The sequence below is a fragment of the Pseudorca crassidens genome, chromosome 10, assembly GCF_039906515.1.
Source record: "Pseudorca crassidens isolate mPseCra1 chromosome 10, mPseCra1.hap1, whole genome shotgun sequence".
NCBI classification, from domain to species: Eukaryota; Metazoa; Chordata; class Mammalia; order Artiodactyla; family Delphinidae; genus Pseudorca; species Pseudorca crassidens.
Genome location: NC_090305.1, coordinates 86976403 through 86999288, shown reverse-complemented (window position 1 = coordinate 86999288; position 22886 = coordinate 86976403). Strand labels below are relative to the sequence as shown.

The window sequence follows — 22886 nt, the reverse complement described above, 5'->3', positions numbered from 1 at the left end:
AACAACTATGTATTGAATAAAGAATGACACTGTTAAAGCAGAATTACACTAAAAACCATTCTGCATCTATCTTTTCTCACTCAGCAGCATACTGTTGACACCTTTCATCGTCAACATTTGTATGTACTGCATTTTATTTTTAATTCAGTGCCTACCCTCCCCAATTATAAAAGTGATATGAGCTTGCAAAAATTTGCAAAACATGCAAATATGTATACAGAAAGAAGTAAAAGCAAACTCTTTACACCACCCAACATTTTTTGCCTGAGGAAACTGTCAATGACAAGGCTGACTCCTAGATCTTCTTACACACACACACACACACACACACACACACACACACACATACAGTGTTTTCTTTTTTACATAATTGGACCCTATACATATTATTCTGCAGTTTGCTCTCTTCACTCAGTAATACATTGTAAACAAGTAAAACAGATCAACCCCATTCTTCTTAAGAGGCACTGAGTGTACCTCATAAGGATGTACCATGATTTATGTACAAATCCTCTACTGATGAATATTTAGACTATTTCCAATTTCTCCCTCTTTTTCAAAGGTATAATGACTATTTTTGCCAATGCTCGCGTGTACTTTTTACTCCTATCACAGTATTTATCCGAAGCTGTAAAACGACCTGCGTGTATCTGACCGCTCATCTATTCTGTCTGCCCCTGACTCTAATGTAAGCTCCTCAGGGTGGGAGACCTGTCTATCTGGTTCACTTCTGTAGAAAAGTGCCTTGTACATAATGGGGCTCAAAAAGTAGCTATGAGTGAATAAATGAATGTATTCTTTTGCCCATTTTGGCAAGGACTCTTACAAGATAAATTCCTAGAAGAGGAAAAGCTATGCCAATGGGCAAGTGAAACTTGAGTATTAATTTCCAACAGTTCAATGAGATCTTAAGGTTGTTTTATAGCCCTCAGAGTTGATCATATTTACACTTTACGGACAACCCTGAACTTGAGAGTTTAGGTGACTAAGTAAAGGCGGATTATGTTTTTCACAACATCCAACTTAGTTTCCACATTTCAGTTAGGAGAAATTATCATTATCTCATTTCTAAGGTATTTTAAAAGAAGAAATATCTTACAGTAAAATTACTTTGAAGCCAGAGGAGACCTTAGAAATATTAGTTGAAATCTCTTGGTTAAAAGATGAGGAAAGCTTCTTCTAAGTGAAACAGGAACTGGGAAGGGCAGGATCTATTAAAAGAAGAAACGCACACACAACCTCCTTCCCCCAAGGACCTAGTGATTCCATTTCTTAGCATTTAATCTGGAGAAACAAACTCCCCTGTACACAGAGAGGCATGTCTGCAAATGTTCACTGTGGCACTGTTTATAATAGGGAGAAACTAGAAACAACATGAACACTTAGCAGTACGAGGATTATGAAATATCACAAGTTACACTGGGGAATACTATGCAACAGCTTTTTAAAAGTAGATAGATCTAGATGAATAACAGCAGAAGGTCTTCAGGACATACTGGTGACTAAAGAAGCAGGCAGTAACAGATACAGACAATGCGATACTGTTTGTGTTAAATCATACACAAAACCATTCTATTATAACCTCTGCATGCAAGTGTAAGGGTGTATGTTCTTAAATACTTGGAAAGAGGTTGGAAAGACAAACAGCAAATTGAAAAAAAACCCAACAATGATTATTTTTAGGAATCAGAGAACTCTGGCCTTATTCTATCATTTTTATAAGGACAAAGTATTTATTTATACATAACTTATATCCTTAAAAATCAGTTTAAGAAAAAGAGGATGGGGGCAAGAGATGAGAAATTCATACACACACAAACTATTTTCTACTTCCAAGCCCAATCCCTTTTTTATTTTCAGCCTCTTTCACTTGTTTATGAAACAAAAAATCTTAACTTTTCATAGGAAAAAGCTTAAAGATGTGACCAAGAGTAAATTAAGCATATAAAAAAAATAATTTTGAATGTTAGAAAACCTCTTTTTTAAGTCACAGGTAAAGTCAGAAATTTAGGAGGCTTCCTCATGTCACCCAATGTCTCCCCTCCAGATGTTTAATTTTTTTCTTTTAAATCTCACTGGAGAAGGTGATCCCATAATCCCCTTTTTTTAATAAGTTCCAGTGTGAGCAACTTATATTTGGGTAGGTGGGGATCAAGACTCCCTCTTACCAAAAAAAAAAAAAAAAAAACCCAAAAAACCAAAACAACAAACTCCTCAAGATACTGAAAACGTGTGTGTGTGTGTGTGTGTGTGTGTGTGTGTGTGTGAGATTCAACTTGATCTGAGATTAAAATACAGGGAAAATTATATACTTTGGTCTCTCCAGAAAACAGTTTTCTTCCATAAAATGTACCTTTAACAGGTGAAACCAATTTTCCTCCAAAATGTCTGGAAATTTTTTGATATAACGGGAAACATGGACTCCAATATAATGAACATAAAACCAACTTACTCAAGTTGTGATTGTCCTTTTTTTGTCTCTCTTTGGCCAATGCTCTTGCTTCAGACTCTGTGGGAAAAATATGCGCTGTGCATGTGAATGAAGTCATTAGAAATTAGAATTGTTCAAGGCACACCACAGTGTAAACTACAAAACACCTATTTTCTAAAGAAATGGACACTTATATGACTTGAATAAAAATAGGGTTGTAAAATTTTTGACTTTTAAAAGGCTTGCATTTTTTTCCAAAAGCAACATATATCAAATAAATGCAAAAACTCAGCTTCTAAAGAATGGCAAAAGACCAGTAACAAAGATGTCTGACAGACTGTAAACATACAGGTACAAATAAGAAAAAAATAAATAACTAGAAACTATGGGAATTTGCTGTTCATAGTGTATTATCAGGAGTCAAATTTTCTTTTCAGGCAATAGATCTTTTCAGTCTTTCTTTGATCTGTTACAAAGGTATGAAAACTAAGCCGAGAGGCTTCCAAATTGGATCTCTAACTGATTAATGGAAATGAACTCATTATTTAAGAACTTGGAGCCAGGTTTTGTCAGAACCTGCTAGAATGAAATGATTCAATGACTCTTAGGTGCAACTACTTACTAGTCTGAGTTTATAAAAACAAAAATAGGCATAGGGTACAGAGGCATTTAGTAGCAACTCCATTTGGAAAAGTCTATTTGCATAGCAACTCTGGTGAGATCTCTGTGATAAGGGATTACTTTCCGCCTTACAGAGAGCAAAATAAAACAAGGAAAAAAATGTTATTTCACTAATCCCGGGATTCAGGAACCTCTGTTATTTCCTTTTCAGAAGTGATATCCAAAACGTCACACTATCATTTCAGAACTTTATTTCAAAACAGAAATCTTTTCAGCATTACTTATAGCATATATTTATTATATGGCTATTATTATATGTATTTATATAGATAGATAGATAAATAATTCAGAAGCTGAATTATTTCAGTTAGGAAGATCAATCCAAATCATTTCCTTTTTTTTTTACCTCTCACATAGAAGCATGACAGGCAGCTTTTATTCACACACCCTCTACTTCAGTATCTTAACTTTTTTATTGTTTTCTTTTTGCCCACCCCACCCTGTGGTTCTCTGCCTGTCACCCTCAATCCACCAACTGTGGACCAACTCTGGTCAAGGCAACCAGTGAACGCCTTTGCCATCTAGTGGCGGCAACCACATCCTTCCCACTGAGGCTGGCCTCTTGGCCTTGGGGAGGAGGGTTCTCTTCCAAGTTTGGGCACTCCCCTGCAGCCTTAGGGTATTCTTTAGTTTTTTCCTCTCTTAGTAGCTGCTTGCCTGTACTTGACTGATAATTATTTTACAGCTTTCCTGTTCCAATCCCTGACTGGACCCTAATTCAGGTGGGAAAACTGGACTTCATAAAGATAATGTTTTTTCCTCTTAGGTCAGATTTGCTGACTCCCAAGCCTATTCTGTTTTGTCTACATTAGGCTACCTCCCAAACTATCAGTGGTCTGAACCTCATTTCCTGTCCCTTTTCTCCTTTTCTTGCCATTTTACCCTTGTCCAGTCTGTACTGGTCATTTTCTAAGATACCAGTGACTCTAGAAGTATATTGTCTGTTATATCTGCCTTTTTAAAAAATTTAATAAATGTATATCCCTTTCACCCATTTCCTCCTCCTACCCCCAGCTTCTGTTGTTTTCTTTTCTTTTTGAAGAAACAATCATATACATAATTCAAAACTCCACTTTGTACTCAGGAAATTTACACATGTCACTCTAACCATATTTTACCATTATTTAATACAGATTTCATTTAGCTATCTTTTCTAAGACTTCATTGTACTTTTCCTTCATGTACAGTATCTACTTGTTTGTTGGCTTTTGATGGTTTTTATGTATTAATTAATCATCTTTTTTTAAACCAAATCAATGATTTTTTTAAAAAATTCTTTCTCCTGCCACGATTTTCTGAAGTTTTTTTTTTTTTCAAGACACCCTTGAACAGAAGAGGAATTTTCTGCACCAAATCTATATTCCATAGTCTCAGTCTATTCACCCAATCCTGTAGGATGCAAGGATCAAATAACAAAAAGGGGGATGAGGTGAAGGCCATAAAACCCAGCATGTTGGAATACCAGTTCTAATACAGTTTCATCATGTTTTACTGGCCAAAGGCCTTCCCTAAAGTGTTAAACAAAAATGGAGAAATAGGTAATTTCACACTTGCCTCAAGAACAAATGATACCCATTGCTCCATTTGATGATTTATTTTTTCACTCCGTGTAATAACTCTTTTGCACATGATACAGCAAAAATAACAGGAGGCATCTGAAGATATAAGAAATATATTCTTACCCTATCCCAACTGTGGGCTTGAATGTGTGTCAAAGGAAAATTCAGACCAGGGTTCTCAAACTCAAAGGTTTCTAGGGGCCGAGCAACTAAGGAAAACACCAGATGGGGAGAGACATCTCATAATTGAAAGTGTTGCCTGCTGCCCTCACCCCAAAGGGGACAGCAGCCATAGACACAATAATGGGTGTCATGGAGTTACAGCAGCCTGATTCCCAGTATCTCAAGAAATACTGGAAACAAAGATTTTCAAAGATACATCCTCTATCTTAAAATATGGCTCAATGTTTTAACCACTGCATAGACCTAAAAAAGTATGTCTGCGAGTTGGAAATACTTCTGGAGGTCACTATTTGGATAACTTTGCTTACCAGAAAATTAACAGAAAATCTCTAGTAAGAGATTTTGCTGGGTATTTACCTGAGAGCTCCCTTTTTATGTTGGGAAGGTTGGCTGGGCAGGAGTTGCTGATGGTGAGGCCCGGTGGTGGCAGGCCTTGATTCCCATAAAGGTCAATCAAGTTTCCAGAGACAGGTAACTAGAGAGAGAAAAAGAGTAACGGAAATGAATTGTTGAACGATTCCTAAGTTATTCAGCTAAAACCCATATCCTATTCCAGACTTTATTTAAAAGAAATGATCTGATGTAAAAAGATATTTTTTAACATAGGAAAAGATGAGACGTTTACCTTTTCATTCATTCACAGATATATGGTCTCCTTAGGGGGTTTCCCTTAGTGACAGGAAAGGAGGCAGAATCTCACGCCCATAAAATCACTCTGCTACCCAGCTTATAGGTTTATTTTGAGCATGGAGACAAAGGATAACGTGCGAACTCATTATTTAGCACATGTAGTAGCTTATAGAAGACACCCAGTAAATATTGTCTATTATTATAGGTAGGGTTATATGTGACATGGCTTTGTTACCAAATCACGTTTTTCATCAAAGTCAACTTTTTTCCTTCCTTCTCTTCCTCTCTCCCTTATTTCTTTCTCTCTCTTTATAAGGAAAAGCAATTAACAGTGTTTTCTTATTTGAAAAGAAATGGTTTCCTTACTGCGAAAAAGCTATTTTCCTTGAAACTGAAATCTTTCACAAAGCCACAAGAGGGAGCCCACTGGCTTTCATAAAAGAACAAAACTTTACGTTTGAAAAAAAAAAAAGAAAAAGAATGAAAGAAATATTTAGCTTTCCTAAACTATCTTATGAGTGTTTGTCTCTTGTTCTGAATTGAATATTTTCAAGTAATGAACCTGTTTTTTTCCCAACAATGAGTTCCCTTTGCAATATATGCATTTTCCTGTAACTAGTTCCCTGTCATGAGTTTGATGCACCCGTTTTTGTAGATGAAAGAGATCCAAGACATTTCCTCTTGCCACTCCCTGAAATAAAGTTCTAAATATTAATTGCTGGGAAATAGGTGGCTTCACTATTTCCACGGCAGACACTTCCCATTACCAGCTTAACTTAAATAATTTCTGTAACTATTATTACCAGGTGAAATTTTATGTCATTCAGCCCTTCCCTTACTTGATTATACACTCCGAATCTGAGAAAAGTAAATTTAGATAACATTTAAGTATGATTAAACTGTTTAGTAATCAAGAGGTACCTGGTAAAGGCTGCACCACAATACAACACATTTCACTCTTTCAAATAACCACTAACATACAGATGAAATTACACCATGAAATATAGAATCAAATGTGTTTCCCCTCATGGGTAGCCATCAGCCACTGTATTCCTATCATGGCTTCTAAATAAATACTCTATGAACTAAACTCCTAGCTAGAGAGATGGGGGTGGGCTGTGCACAGAATAAGGTATTTTCCAACACGTTAATATGACATTTGCTCTGATATAATTGGGGTTGGGGGCAGGTAGCACAGACAGATCAGCAGGGCACATCTCTCTTCTCCACTCAGTCTTTTGCTCCTTTGTGAAGACAGCATCTAAATCATGTACATAAAATGGATTACACATATCTTACTATACATATGCATATGAACAATACGTTGTGATAATGTAAAATGCCCTTGAACCACATTTCAAGGGCCTCTAGCTAAGGAACTGATAAAAAAAAAGTGACTTTGATTATTAGCTGTCATTTCACTCAGTGGTTTCATACGAAATAGGTCACCTTCTCAGGGTCAGCCTTGCCCTGTGTGTGTTCAGTTTTATTCTTGTCCAACTTAATACAGCAAAGTGAAAGGTGCTCATATGTCTCAATACAGCACTGTACAGTCAGAGAGTCAAAACTTACAAAGCTGGTATGACATCTGGTAACCCTTCTAGATTCCAAAGCTTTATCCTCCCATCCTGGAATTTTAGATTTGGGAAGAAGTACCAGGTATTAATAAACCAAGAATGTGACTTCAGATTCAATGCCACAAGCTAAAAACAATTGTTTCCATAGCTCGAGAAATATAGATCATATGTATTATGCTTCATATGCAAATTGTATGCAAAGCAGGTAATTGTGTTATTATGATAATTTTTTAGAGATAAACAATAGGCAAGTGATAAATGCAACTAGCTTTTTAAAAAAAAACCCTCTAAGTCATCACTGGATCTATATTGAACAGATATCTTCTATTATAAGCTTCTCCAGGACAAGAATATATTTTCTAACCACAATGTAAAGGAAGATGTTATATGTACATATATTTAATAAATGCAGACTCACAGAAAAAGAGGGTGAAAAACTCAAAAACTAGGAAGAAGACAGAGACAAAGACACAAGGGGCAGGATGGAAACAGGAACAGAGAGACACAAACCCAAGAGGGGGAGAGAGATGGATGGAAAAGTGGGGTGGAAGTGGGGGAAACCCAGAAGGGAATGGATTGGGAAGGGGTTAAAAACTGCAGAGAAGATTGCCTGGACTGACAGCAGTGCTGACCAAAAAGAGAGATGAATTAAAATCTCTATAACAAGACGCCTTATCGGGCACTCCACCGAGGTCAAACCTCATTACTTCCAGTTGAAAAAGCAGCTGATAACCCTCTGGAGAGTTCTCTAAAAGACTTCCTGCTTCGGCTGCTTTTCCAATACTTGCTGGTTAGGAGTGGGCAGCGGAGAGTCTGCTGGAATATTTTGCTGGGGAAAATTTAATTTTGTGGGCGCCTACTCTGAGCCAGGCACAGAAGTAGAAAGGCACTTTGTGTAGCTTATCTTGCTGACTCTACAAAAAGGAAAGTCTCGCTGTGTCTGAGTGGAGGTTTTTGATAGGAGGTTCACATGGCATGTTAATTGTAGTATTTGGGGGGCAGGATCAACCTGCTGATGATAACCAATTAGAAACTGCACTTTTCAATTAATCTCCAACTAAACCTGAGCAAATAAAAACCCAGGTGCTCACTAACCAAGTGTGGATACTCAAATTTAGAAATTCACAGTACAGTCATTTACCGCCTGGGCTTAGGAGTCAGAGACCCGGGTTAGAACCTGCCTGTCATTGACCTGCTATATGATATTAACCTCTCTGAGGTGAGACGTCCCTGTTTGAAAAGTGGCAATCATATCACCCATCTCACAGGGTTTTGTAAAATGTAAACGAGATAAAAGTAGGTGAAACAGGGCTTCCCTGGTGGCGCAGTGGTTGAGAGTCCGCCTGCCGATGCAGGGGACACGGGTTCGTGCCCCAGTCCGGGAAGATCCCACATGCCGCGGAGCGGCTGGGACCGTGAGCCATGGCCGCTGAGCCTGCGCGTCCGGAGCCTGTGCTCCGCAACGGGAGAGGCCACAACAGTGAGAGACCCGCGTACCGCAAAAAAAAAAGTAGGTGAAACAGAGTACCTGCTTCTTAAGTGACTGACAAACTGCTATGTGTAGTAATAATAGTTTTCTGGAAAGTGCCGTATACCCAGTCTACAGTTTTTGGACAGTCAAACTAATTTTCACTTTGATCAACAAAACTGTCTGCCATGTTATTTGCCAAGCATCCCGTTGACCACTGCACCAATTTATTGGACCGCAATGCAGATCTAAGCACAGAAATAAGGGGATCTGCAGAGCTAAAGTGACCACTCACTACCATAAATCTTCTTCATTGGGGATGCTTTTGCCCCTTTCCCCAGGGGACATTCGTCAACGTCTAGAGACACTTTTGGTTGTCGTAGTGGGATGGCAAGGTGCGAATGACATCCAGTGGGTAGAAGCCAGGGATTCTGCTAAACATCCTACAATGGACAGGACAGTCTCCATAACAAAGAATTATCCATCTCAAATGTCAATAGTACCAAGGTTTGAAAGACTCTGCTCTAAATGATGGCTTATGCTCTTTGTATTACTGACTGTTACTTGTTGAAGCTACTCAGAGGAAGGCTGATTAAAATAATATGGCTTTCTAATTAGAAATGAGTCTCCTAGCCATGCAAATTTAAGAAATGATTCTGTGGTTCCCCGTCTGAATTAGAAAAATCTCCTCATAAACACGGTTAACATCAAAATTAGGTCAAAATAACACCTTTGGAGCTAAGGAAGAGGAAGAGGCGTCTTCTGTTAACATGGATATATTGTGTCTTTGCTGAGTTTTTATCTAGCACATTAACTTGATGGACAAGATTTCACTTCCAGTGCACAAGCTACACAATGGACAGATGAAAGCCGCAACCTAATTAGGACAAATAAAGAGAAGGTAGACACACGTGGGTATGTGCCCTAAACTTGGTCTGAATCAAGTTCTTCAGGGCTCTGCTCTACCAAAATGAATATTTTTCCAAGTAAATGATAATTGTAAAATGTTATTATTTTTCTCTCTGGATGGTCCCCTTCTCTGAATATCAATTGAGCACTGTTAGCACAAGTAAACTGGGACTTTTATTCTTTGTTTGTGATGGTACAAGAGGGCCCTTGTGCTCTCAGAATAGTTATTTCTAGACTCCAATTCCCTTAGGATAGTTTCCTCTCTAAGTGTTCCTTCCACTTTATTTTTTAAAGTAGTTTACTTGAAATAGACCATTTCAAAGAATCAAATAAAAGGAAAAATGCCCAATGTAAAGGACATTCAGTTTAAACTTCCCTGTGGGGAAAAAAAAATTAAAACATTAGTAAGTTGTAGTGGCTTTGTTATTTAATTTTGACAATTAAAACCCAAATTTATCATGAATAAGAGCTAGTAACTAACATTCAGTGAGAGCATGTCAGGCAAGACTGTCCTAAATATTTTTTTGTAGATTAACTCTTATAATTTTCACATGGTTTCTATTGTTTTCGATGCTACTGCTGTCCCCATTTTCCAGACAAGGAAAGTGAGGCAAGGAAGACAAATAACTCACTCCAGAGTATGTATTGAACTCAGATGTCTGGCTCAGAGTCTGTGTTCCAAACCTCTATGTTACAGTCTTTCTGCCCGTAGTAAAATGCTAAAATAGTTTGTTGTGGGAAAGCTCTGATGCGGGGCAACACAGAAGAGAAATGGATGCTGGGACAAAGTCAGTGACTCCTGAGCGTGGCTGCAGGTTACTCCTCTCCTGACTGGGAATTAATTAAATTCTACCTGGGGGTTCTTTCCTATCTGGGAACTCCCCTGAGATGGCCTCTCTGCTTCTGAATTATCCTTCTCCATTCTAGGTCTGAAGTGGTCTCCTTTTCTAAACTTGTAAGCCCAATGAGACCAGGAAGGAGACCTGAGCCATTTGCATCCACAGCACCTTACCCAGCACTGCTCACATATGAGGTCTTTAATAAATGCTAAATCAATCTTAAAAGGAGTTCAGGAGCAATCGGATAATGAAAGACTAGGATGTCTACTCTGATGTAGACTGACCGGGGAGACGTGGGTTATCAGCCTAAAGGTCACATCTCCAGAAGGGTTATCACAAGGACGAGTTCTCCATGAGGCAAACTGGGACCCACATCTGCAATTCACAGAGAGACTCACTATGAGAAATATTTCCATTATCGAGTATGATATTATTCTAACGTAGAGCTTCACACATTACAGGTGCTGAGTGAATAACACCCAGAAAAAATGCTATCAAAATTATTTGAAGCTATAATAAATTGCATTTAATAATTTAGATATTGTTGAGTACAAGCTATGTTTCCAACGCTAAATGCTGTACATACTTTATGAGATGACCATGTGAGGTAGAAACAGTGATCAGTCCCATTTTACAGATGGGGAAATGGAGGACTTTAAGAAGCAAAGTAATGTGCCAGGTCAGACAGTAAATGGCAGACTCAGGATTTGAATCCAGGTCTGATCATAAATCTTCAACTCCCAGCCATTGTGCTTTACTGCTTCACTTGTGAGTGAGTGCATATTTTTCACTGGAGGCTTTTAAGAAGCCAAATGCCTGATATTTTGGTGGGGAATACAAAGGATACGCAAGAGGAAGTTAACGCATTGAGTACTAGGTTGGATCAGGTGACGCCCAAGGTCCTCACCTTTGGGGGAAAATTTAAAAAGGAATAATTTTTAAAAATCATGCCAATTCTACAGTCCTCCTGAGTGTGCTCAGGTATCCACTTCATGCCACTGGAAAAACGACCACCCTCATCAGCAAAGTTCTTTTGAGACAAGTGCAGTCTGCCTCACGGGATGCGCGAAAGTTGGAAGCAAGAGGGTTCCACAGAAGCCAACCAAGGGCTCAAAGAAGTTGGGAAGAGTTTGGCATGGAAACATTCGTCAGAAAGAATATTTAGCTCTTTCAAAATGAGGGGGTGAGTTTAAATGGACAGTAAACTGACAAAACTAAGGATCCCAGAAGAAGATTAGAGGTTTCGAGGGGAGTCATCCTTAACCCTCAAGACTTCAAGTAAGTGACTTAAAGGACTGGATCAAGATAGATAAGAAAACTTAACTATGAAAAATTGGTTTTCTAGGGATTTTAGTATAAAGAAGTAAGAGCTACCACATTCCCTTCCCAAGGAAATTTACTATTGGAATTTAGTCTTTAAAACTTTTTTGTGTGTATGTGGGGTAAAAAACATATGACCTAAAATTTCCCATCTTAACTATTTTTATTGGGTTGGCCAAAATGTTCGTGTGGGTTTTCCGGGAAAACCCGAACAAACTTTTTGGCCAATCCAATACGTGTACAGTTCAATTGTGTTAAGTATGTTCACATTGTTGGGCAACACATCTCCAGAACTTTTTCATCTTGCAAATCTGAATCTCTATACCCATTAATAACAACTCCCTTTTACCCCCTTACCATCATGGAAGTTAGTCTTTTAAAAACTAATTACTAAAGAATATGATAGTCTCATGGCATTGCTCGTATAGAAAACAGAAAAGGATGGGACTAGGCCTTCGAAGATGTACCGAGGAGTCCTGGCTCTGACACATCCGAGATGTGTAATCTAGCGCAACACAAGCTAACTTTTCCTAACCCTAAAACGGAGGGCATTGACCCAAGGAATTCCTGCAAGGACCAAATAAGACAAAAATGGAAGGAGTGAAAGAAAATGAACTCTACAAGCAAGGCTCCAAACTGCAGAGAGGAATAAGTAACAGAGAAGAGCAAATATGACCCCTGATTAATTAACTAAAATTGGAATAAATTTGCTGTTGAAGAAGGGTAACTTGAATGTCACTCTATCACCTGTGACTAATAAGGGATCTCCTTTAAAAAGTGCATTAACTTTTCAGGCCAACTAGAAAACCACTGTAAATAACACAGTCCAGAGTATTTCCCTTGGCAGCAGTGTCCTAAGTTGGGCATCAGATGTCAAAGGCAACTGGAAGATCTAACGTGCTACTGAAAGTGGACTTGGACTCCAGGGAATGCAGAGCTTCATCATGGGATTACTGATAAACTCATGAGAAATTCTTAATTTCTGATGTCTAAGTCATTTATTTGTGATCCTGAGATACTTCTCTGCCTCATCATCAATACATTTCTCAATGAATCACTTGCAAAGATAAACTGAAAATTCAGGAGAAGGGAGAAAACACTGGAAATAATGTCACAAGATTTTCTTTTAGAAAAAAAGATCACCGATACCGTATTTGCCATTTGCAAGGCGGGATCCATCAGGCCCAGGATTTCTTCATTATAACTTGATTCTAGGCTAATGATGTCATCGATTACATCATCCATCTGAAGGAAAAAGGCAATGGAAAACAAACAGATATAAGCAAAAACTGTGCAAAGCAACCCAAAAAGAAATCCATGGTCTTTCCTGACCCAAAGCAATAACATTCTTTAGTTAGATTCTAAGAGGTAACTGTCCTCTTCCTCCCCAAATAAGAATATTATTGAAGACCATTAACACTAATGGGTGATGAGGATGACATATGCAACCAGCACTTAGTGAGTGATTACTAGGTGCCAGACACTGGGCGCAGGACTTTTTATGGGCTAGGTGATTTATCCTGACAATAACCCTATCAGGGTAGGTGCTATTATTATAGCAATTTTCCAGGTGAGATATATGAGAAGCAACTTGCCCGAAGTCACACTTCAGAGAAGGGTTACAGCCACAGTTTGAACCATGCTCTGAACTTTTATGCAAAACTGCCTGCCTTAAACAAGAAAGATGAACCAGGAAATTTCATCTTGAATGACAGCTGCCTTTTCCTTTTCTCCTCTAAAGACTATGCCCTGTACCTTTCCCACACCCTCCTTGGAATAAAAAACCACAGATGGCAATTCAGCCCTTTGCTCCCACAGGGGTGTGTGGGGCACTGTGGCTCCCAGGCCACTGGGTATCCCTGCACTCATCTTACAAGGACTTGTAAAATAAGTTTCTCCTCGTACAGCTGCCAGCGTGCTTGGCACTCCCAGAGGAGTACACCAGGACGAGGTTATCATTACAGTCGTGGAGCTGACATTCCCTCTAGATCAATTTTATTCCTGTAGTACCAAAACATTAGTTATGATAATAAACAACAGTGATTACATGTGCATTGCAGCAGTTGCAAAGACAAGTCTGTGAAAACATTTCTTCGCAAACACCTTATATATTTGAGCTACTTGGTGTGCGTGTGCACACACACTTGGGTCTTAATCGTACTTCACGAGTACACAATGAAATCTCAGAACTCAGACGGATGCTCCTTTGTGTCTTTTTGCCATTTTCTAATTAAAGAAGACAGGCTCCAACATCATGGGGCTTGTCGGAATCCTGGTTCTCCCACTTTCTGGATTGGGGTAACACCCTTAATCTTTAAGAGCCTCAGTGTCCCAATAATACTCATGGCCTTATTGGATTCTTGTGAGATTTCAGGACAAACCATATAAAGTGCTCACAGTGCCAAGAATATAGTAAACATTCAAAAAATGAGTGGCATTAAGTGACCCCTGAGAATAACTGGAGGTCAGTTTTGAATAACTGTCACCACACTCTTTCCTTTCCAGGTATACCAGTTGTATCTGTTTCGTTTGCTCGTTTTTAAGAGATGATTTTCTAAATGAGTTGGTAAACTGGAAAATGGGCCAGAAGACTTATGAGCAACCTTTCTTTGTAAATTTTTTATTTTATTTTTAGGGAAATGAACTTAGTGGGCTTGGTATGAGAGAATTTTTTCTCTTATGAAAAGAGTCATACATGTTGATAAAAGGCAGTAGAGAAAAGCAAAAAAAAATAAGAATTTTTTGTTTATTATTCTTCTTTCTCATATATGTATATACACATTAAAAATACATAAATATATTAATAAATGGGTATAGCATGATTTATATAACCATTAAGTAGGATGTCATAGAAGAACTTTTCATTATTTGGGAAAATATCCATGATTTATCATTAAATGAATAAAATCTCAAAATATATTTTCCATGAGATTCCATTTTATAAAACAATATATAGATCTCACACACACACACATCTTGGTTTTACAAATATCCTGTCAAAGTCGCTAACCTATAAATTTGTACAACGTATTTTGATGATGGTATCTAAATGAAGTACAGCAGTTTACATTCTATTTTATTAAAATTTATGTATTTTAAGCACTGTTTTTTGTTTTTTTTTTTTTTTGCGGTACGCGGGCCTCTCACTGTTGAGGAGCACAGGCTCCGGACGCGCAGGCTCAGCGGCCATGGTTCACGGGCCTAGCCGCTCCTCGGCATGTGGGATCCTCCCGGACCGGGGCACGAACCCGCGTCCCCTGCATCGGCAGGCGGACTCTCAACCACTGCGCCACCAGGGAAGCCCTTAAGCACTGTTTAATGACTTACAGCAACTCAGGGAAAAATGCATTTCAAGTATCATTTCCCTAGTAATTTTTTAATCATGAGACATTATGAAGAAAATAGTTCTGTTCATAGCTTCCTCAATTAAAAAAAAAAAATCAATGGGGGAAAAAAAAAACCCTTAAGTCATCAGGAAAGTGTGATTAGCCACAAATATAGATCCTCATTACAGAGCGTTACATCTTTGGGCTGCTGAGTCATTCAGTACCTGCATGCACGACGCTCGTAAATGCGTGTTCATACTTGGGCATTCGCTCTCCGCCCTGTTTTGTTCTTCAAACTTATAAAATCCCTGCAAAAACACAAGCAAAATCAGCCTATGATCTGGATTTGCAAACGACTTTTCAATGACATATTCACACGAGGCTGATGGCGCGGCAACAAGATGAACTAAGCTTTCTGATAAAGTGTAATCTGACCGAGAAACAAAATAATGAAGGAAGAACTTCTTCCAGCAAATCAGCTTGACAGATGACAAACATGGACAGAGAAGAATAAGATGGTTGGTTTAGGGAAAAGACTTAGTCCCTCTAGAAATTAAAATCAACCAAACTTCAGAAGAGTCACCTCTGAATCACATGAACATTTCAGAGGACAAACTCCACTAAAATGAAGCTCATCATCTCATATTTGGAAATAACATATTAAATCACAACCCTTCTGTTAGGTATGCTTCAAATTTTGATGCAATAATTAGCTTGAGGTACATTTGAGTCTTGTCTCCAACCCAGCCTTTACAAAAAGCAGATTTCACCAGCAGTGGCAATTTTATTAGGAAACCGAATTCACCCAGCAAGGAAATCTTTGCTTTTCTGTTAGATTTTCATGTGCTATATTCTTCCAATCCAGCCATGCACGCTCTGTGCTTTTTTTTTTCCTTTCCAACTCAGGGAGCAATAAAAATAACATCCCAGACGTTCACAGCAAGCGGAAATTCTAAACCGCCTGTCCAACACCTTTTCTATTTTTACTCTCCCTTTTCCACCTTTCCTTCTCTCCTTGCATTTTCACTGCTCTGTAAACGGAAAGGAATGGAAGAGAACACTCAGCTAACGAAGCAGAAACGGGGTGGAAGAAAAAGTGTCCTCGCGTCTGGGTTCTGCTCTGAGGGGGCCAGGTCCCCTGCCAGGAGCCATAACCCAATAACCCGGGGATGGTGACAGGGAGAAGAGGCTGGAGGGTGACAGCTAGAATGAGGAATCGGGGACAACGGCCAGCGAAGGTGGCCACGCGGACAGACTGGAGTCCACGGTCAAGTGCGGGAGGGAGATCCAACAGACAGTCATTCAGTGTAAGAAAAAGGAGAGGGGAGGAGACATGAATTACCTCTTTTTCACAGTTGGAGTTAAGTGTAAGCATAGCCATGGGGCTGTTGGGTGCGCTGCTCCCGGGCACTGGTGGCATGACATGATCGCCAGGCTGGTTTGGACATGGCAAGCTCAGGACTTGGTTGGCATGTTTATTTGCTAAAGTGGTAGAAAGGTACTGCTTTACCTGCTGCCTTTGGGCTTGCTGTATGTGGTACTTGGTGGGGTTTTCGAGGTGGGTCTGCACCTGAACATAGCCACGGAGGGAAGAGAAGAGAGCGCTGTTATTGGTGAGTTTCGGACAGCTCTTCTTTCAGGCACAAGCATGAGACGGGCCAGTCCACCAAGAGAATAGATTATTAAGCCCCTGTTAGGTACCAGGCACCGTGCTGATGGATTTTGATACTACTGAAGTTTAAAGGCTAACCCTTAGGATTTGGGGTAGTACTCTGCCCTATTTCCCTGCTAACTGGCGGTCCATCATCTCTTTAAAACCTTGTGCCCTTCTTCTCATGTCTGATGACTAAAAATTGGCCACTATCTGTAGGGCAAAAATTTCCCCAACACACCTGAAAGAGTTTGTTAAGATCAAAACAACAATCTAGAAGAAGGCGCATAACTTGATTCATTTCAGTTTTCTTTGGCAAACAGAACCACTTTCTGTTTTAAAAAAACACAAAAAACCCTCCTTAAGGAACAACTATAAAACGGTTGTAGAACGGAAACAGAAACATTCGGATGATTAAATCAACTGGTTGTGGATCAGTTCCTCCCACCTGCATTTGGACATGACTGTTCAACATTTTAATTAAGATCTTAAACTCAACATAAAAAGCAATTCCCCATTAAGCAGTTTCTTTCAAACACATAGCACTTCTATGTATGTGTTTTTGAAGGCATGAATATTAAGCCACCGACATTATTTTTCCCTTCTTTCTTATAGACATTAATAGAGAATAAGAACTTTTTAAAAAAAATCAATGATACTCAATTTAGTCACTTTTTCCTTGATAAACACAATTTAATCTTAGAGCCATGAACAGGAGCTCATGGAGAGAGCACAGCCATGCACCAGGGGAAAAAAAATCCTACTAATATTTACTTTATTCGAAACTACATTGAATTACTGATTATGGTATCAAACAACAAACAGCATTAAACGGGAAGACATGTACTTATTGAAAACTGTGTCTACTACAATAACATGAAAAGGTGAAACGCTCAATTTATTGATTACATTTCAGAGACTAAATATAAGAATAAAGCTCACCTGATAGTGATTATATTCTAGCATTTCCAGCATAACCACGTTTTAGGTGGCCCCAATCCAACAAATAACGGTAGACTATTCGCTCCCTCTACTTTCTGCAACTCCGATTCGTAGACTGGCATAGAGAAAGTACTATAAACAAGGTATCCCGAGACACCACCGGAAACTTTATCACAGCAGCCCTGCTTATAATAACCTAAGCTAATTAGTTATGCATGTAAAAAAAAAAAGTTCACACAAAGGGCTTTTTTTTTGGAAGCCCTACGAGTTTGCTCTTAAATATTGATATCAACCCCCCCGCACCCCACCCAGCTTGACGTCATACTTTTTTTCATAAATATAAAAGAACCTTTTTAAGGGATGAGCTATCAAAGTCAAACTCACTGTCAGATCAAGGCCAATTCACTATTCATCTTTAGTTCCAGTAGTATTAATAGACAATGGTATTTCTCTTTCAGCAATAGGTTAAGAGCTAGATGCCCCCTTTGGAGAACATTGCCTAAAAGCTACACATGAGACTCTTCTAATGGCCGAATAACTCAGCCCTTCCAAATGCAGAAAGAGTGTCTTTTAGTATGGGGGAGTCTCTGATGAACTTTCAAGTTCAACAGCCTCATCTTGCATCCTGGTCTCAATGTGCATCTTATTCTTAACTGGACAGATATATAAATTTCCTACTGACCTTGCATCAGGAAGAGGGGGAGCTATTCTAAATAGAAAAGGAAAAATACAGAGGCAGTTTTGGATATATATTTATGTGGAAAGTAAGAAATACACATCTTCCCAATTTAATCCTCAAATTAGGAAGCATAAAATTTTTCACTAAAAAATCTTTTAATATAATTCTTGGGGCTAGAGAAGAATAAGAGTTATCATATACACAACTGATGCATTTATAGATTTCCTTATTCATTCCATTATTTACTGTTATTATGTGCTAAACACTGTGCAAGGCACAGAATACACATTGTGAGCAAGTAGATATAATTGCCAGGTTTATGACCCTGAGAGTCTGGGGGGAAGCAAAGGAAGATAAAAGGCAAACAAATATATGTCTAAAAATTATGATAACAGTTGATATGCACTGCTGAATTGGTGAGATACTTCAAGCACAAGAATTTGAAATTCAATAATTCCATCCAAATGCCCAGGATAATGAAGTCCTGTAGTTGGCAACCTCAAATTGTTTCAAATGACTGATCTAACATGCACACAGAGGTTCACAGAGACATTTTAAGTTTCATAAAGGGTCGAGACACGATAATGATGAGGACAACAGACATTTCTAAAATAAACATAAAATGAGGGCAATGGGTGTAATGTGCTTATTTCACTATTACACTTTAAACACAAGGGGCTGCACATTTAAAATTAAATGTTAATTCACTGGCAGATCTTTATTTTTAATGAATCAGAATTTTAAGCTTCAGTAAGGAAAAAAGCAACTTGTTCTCTATTTGGCGTCAGTGAGGTCTTTACTACAACCAGGTTGGGGTAGTCAGAGTGGGATGTATTTTTGCCCTTTTACTGTCAGTGTCTTTTTAAGTAAGTTGAGAACAGATTGGCTGTAAACACTATGGAGAAGTCAGAACATCCCCAGATGTCTCTACTCCAAACACCTAAAACAGGTAACATAAATGAGGTCATGATCTGTGGTGTGTAACAGGGAGTGGTGAGGCCTGTGGCAAACTAGAGGGTGGATATTTCATCTAAAAGGAAGCGCTAACATAATCTGCAACTGATTGTGGCCATATGGGAAAACTATTCCAGTCTAGCTAGATCTTCCAATTTTTCAATTTAGTTGGCAATCTGAACTTGTTTTTTAAATGAAATCTCCCAGATTACAAAAATGACACCAAATTGTTTGATTTTTCATATTGTAGAAGACAAATCAAACAAATCTGTTGGCTGGACTCAGCCCACAAGCCAGTAGAATGTGGTCTCTGCTCTATAATGCCCACAGGAGAATCTTCCTATCTACATTCCCTTGTGGGGGGGGATGGCCTAGGTTTTAAGAAGTTAGTTCCTCTTCTGAGAACTTAGCATCAAATCCAAGCACTCCTGGTGCTTCTCTGACAGGGATATCATGCCTGACAGCACAGTCAACAGAAGAATTAAGAAGTTGAAACCTGGGTTCAAATTCAGACTTTGCAGCTTACTACTTTTATGACCTTCTGCAAGTCATTAACCTTTCCAGGCCTTCATCACGTCATGTGCTCAATGGGAATGACAAGAGAACCTGCCTCTTAGAGGTGTTTTCAGTATTAAATGAAATCACACCTCTACCAGGCTTAGCAACCTATCTCAAACAGCAATTCTCAAACTTTCTTTTTTGTCCTAGGACCCTTTTAAACTGTTTTAATTTCTTGTGTTTATGCAGGTTATATCTATCCATATTTCTCATCTTAGGAATTAAAACTAAGAGATTTTTAAAACATAAGATTATCCACTAGCACATAGTCCACTGGCCCTTAGAACAATGACATTTTAACACATCATGTAGCCTCTGTAAAACTCTTCTGTGTATAGATATCCCTCAGAATCCATGGGGATGGGTTTCAGGACCTCTTCAGATAGCAAAATCCACAGATGTTCAAGTCCCTAATATAAAATGGCATAGTACTGTACGTGAGAGATGAGCATGAAAAAAGGAAAATAACCTCTCGGTATTATTATGAAAGTAGTTTTGACCTGACAGAACTACAGGAGTCTTGGAGACCCCCAGGGCTCTCTGAGACACTTTGAGAAGCACTGATCTGGAACAGTTAGTACTGTTGCATTATCTCCACCCCATCCTAGCCATGCCACCCCCACTGTGTGGTGGTGGTGTGTGACACAACCTCTGTGTGTGTTGCTTCCCTCATATCCAGAAGATGCTGGAAGGAAACACTAACTGCCCTAACTTCTCATAACATTATTATGAGGCTCTACACTACAGTCCTCGGAATATTTTCAAAGCCACATAAATATAAGGTTCTGTGTTCAGCCATCCTAAACCATAGCTTTTTAGTGAGTGATTTCCCTTTCATTAATTTTTAAATAGCCAAACAAGCATGCAACTGAAAACATATGTGGTGTTAAACATCTGCATGATTTCCTAATAATTTTTTCATGTTTTTGACCTTGAAACCAACTATACCACAGAATTCGGATACCAAAAGTTGGGTATTGCTGAGCACTAGAAGCACAGACCACAAAATAAAGCTGGAATACTTCTTACTCTATCGAAATACAGTATTTTATTGACGTAACTTATATTTCACATAAATAAAGTAAGTTAGCTATCTGGATCAAGGGCAAAAATCCACTGGCTTTGAAACTTTTCTTCCTTTATTACTACTACTATCTCCTTACCCTTTTTCCTTTCTTCATTCAGATCCTGAATTGATAGCAAAAGAACTGGAATAAATCACATTCTAATTGTCACAGTTTAGCTTCGCCACTTCCCAGGTGACACTGACAGGTTATTTCCCAGCAGTTTCATTCTAAAGAGATCCTGGAGCACATCAGTGTAAGATGGTGCCTGCAGATACTATCAAATTGGCTGACAAAAGAATTCACTGCAGGAAGAAAGATCCCCATCTGATGTTCACTGTCCTTCTATTCCCTCTACTATTTGTAAACCAGAATAAAAATAAAATTGAGCGAAGATTCCCATAATCCTTTTAGTTTATAATTGATTTTACTTTTTTAACAAGTCAACAAAGTATTTAGATTTCTCATTTTGTGTTTAGAGAGAGAATGTGTTCTTTTGCTCAGTAAGTTGAAGAAATAGTAAAAGGATTATAATTCAATCAATTGCTATCCACTACCACTCCCAAACCACTATTCTTTTCATACTGTTTTTTAAAGGACTATGTACAGAGATGGTCAATGATGCAATCACCATCCCTGAGAAAATGGTGAAACAAAGGAAGCTAGCTTTCTGAAATAATTTGAGCAAAGTCTTGTCCAGGGTCACATCTGCGAGGTGCCAAGATTCTTTTCAGTCCCACAATTATAACACTACCACGAAAGAAAACACCAGTCCAGAACACATGTTCTCACTCAGTCGTGTTTGCTGTACAACCTGTACAAAGGTCTCCCTAACAAAAAAGAAGGACAACAAGAATACGAATCCTGACCTAAGACAGAAGAATCAAAATCATATGCAGACAAATAATAAATGCTGGAAGAGGGTGTGGAGAAAAGGAACCCTCCTATACTTTTGGTGGGAATGTAAACTGGTGTAGACACTATGGAGAACAGTATGGAGGTTTCTCAAAAAACTAACAATAGAGTTGCCGTATGATCCAGCAATCCCACTCCTGGGCATATATCCATAAAAGACGAAAACTCTAATTTGAAAAGATACATGTACCTCTAGGTTCACAGCAGCACTATTTACAATTGTCAAGACATGGAAGCAACTTAAATGTCCATCAACAGATGAATGCATAAAGAAGATGTTGTATATATACACAATGGACTATTACTCAGGCATTAAAAAGAATAAAATAATGCCATAGGTAGCAACATGGATGGACCTAAAGTTGATCATACTAAGTAAAGTAAGTCAGGCAGAGAAAGACAAATACCATATGATATCACTTGTATGCGGAATCTAAAAAAATGATACAAATGAGCATATTTACAAAAAAGAAAACAGACTCTCAGACATAGAAAACAAACTTATGGTTTTCCAAAGGGAAAAGCAGGGGTGGGAGGGGAAAAATTAGGAGTTTGGGATTAACAGACACACACTGCTATATATGAAACAGGTAAACAACAAGGTCCTACTGTACAGCACAGGGAACTATAGTCAGTATCTTGTAATAACCTATAATGGAAAAGAATCTGAAAAAGAACAGATATATACATATGTATAATAATCACTTTGCTGTACAACTGAAACTAATACAGCATTGTAAATCAACTATACTTCAATTTTAAAAAGTCATATGCAAACAAAAAGCAAAAACAATGAGTACTTAAATAAAAGAAAGTCAGAAGTGACCAAGGTTGATATGCCCAGGTCCTCCTCTATCACAGGGATCTGCCCACCTGCCCAATCAGGCCTGTTCCCTGTTTTTGTATGGCCTAGAAACTAAGAATAGAGTTTATATTTTTCAATGGTTGAAAACCATCAAAAGCAGAATGATATCTCATGATACACGAGAATTCTATGAAATCCACATTTCAGTGTCCATAAATAAAGCTTCCTGGAACACAGCCCCGTCCATTCGTTTACATGTTGTCCACGCTGCGCCCACACTATAGCAGCAGAGCCCACGTGGCCCCCAGAGCCTAAAATATCTACTGTTTACAGAAAATGTCAACCAGTGCTCTGTAAGAAAGCTTTACCAATCTAGAATTCAGCTTTCCTATTAT

General features: G+C 38.5%; 1 protein-coding gene across 13 annotated transcripts in view; it reads right to left on the bottom strand.

The window, feature by feature from the left end:
- MITF (melanocyte inducing transcription factor) overlaps positions 1-22886 on the bottom strand; it is a 223798-nt gene that overhangs the window by 15349 nt on the left and 185563 nt on the right. For 6 of the 13 annotated variants that reach the window (XM_067755171.1, XM_067755172.1, XM_067755179.1 and 3 more), the window contains 5 exons: positions 16266-16493; positions 15148-15231; positions 12747-12842; positions 5212-5329; positions 2453-2527 (listed from right to left, as the gene is read on the bottom strand). In XM_067755171.1, coding sequence (XP_067611272.1) covers positions 2453-2527; positions 5212-5329; positions 12747-12842; positions 15148-15231; positions 16266-16493 — 601 coding nt within the window. Of the gene's footprint in view, positions 1-2452; positions 2528-5211; positions 5330-12746; positions 12843-15147; positions 15232-16265; positions 16494-17516; positions 17779-22886 lie in introns of those variants that run through there. The other 7 variants (XM_067755173.1, XM_067755174.1, XM_067755176.1 and 4 more) reach the window with 5 other exon arrangements.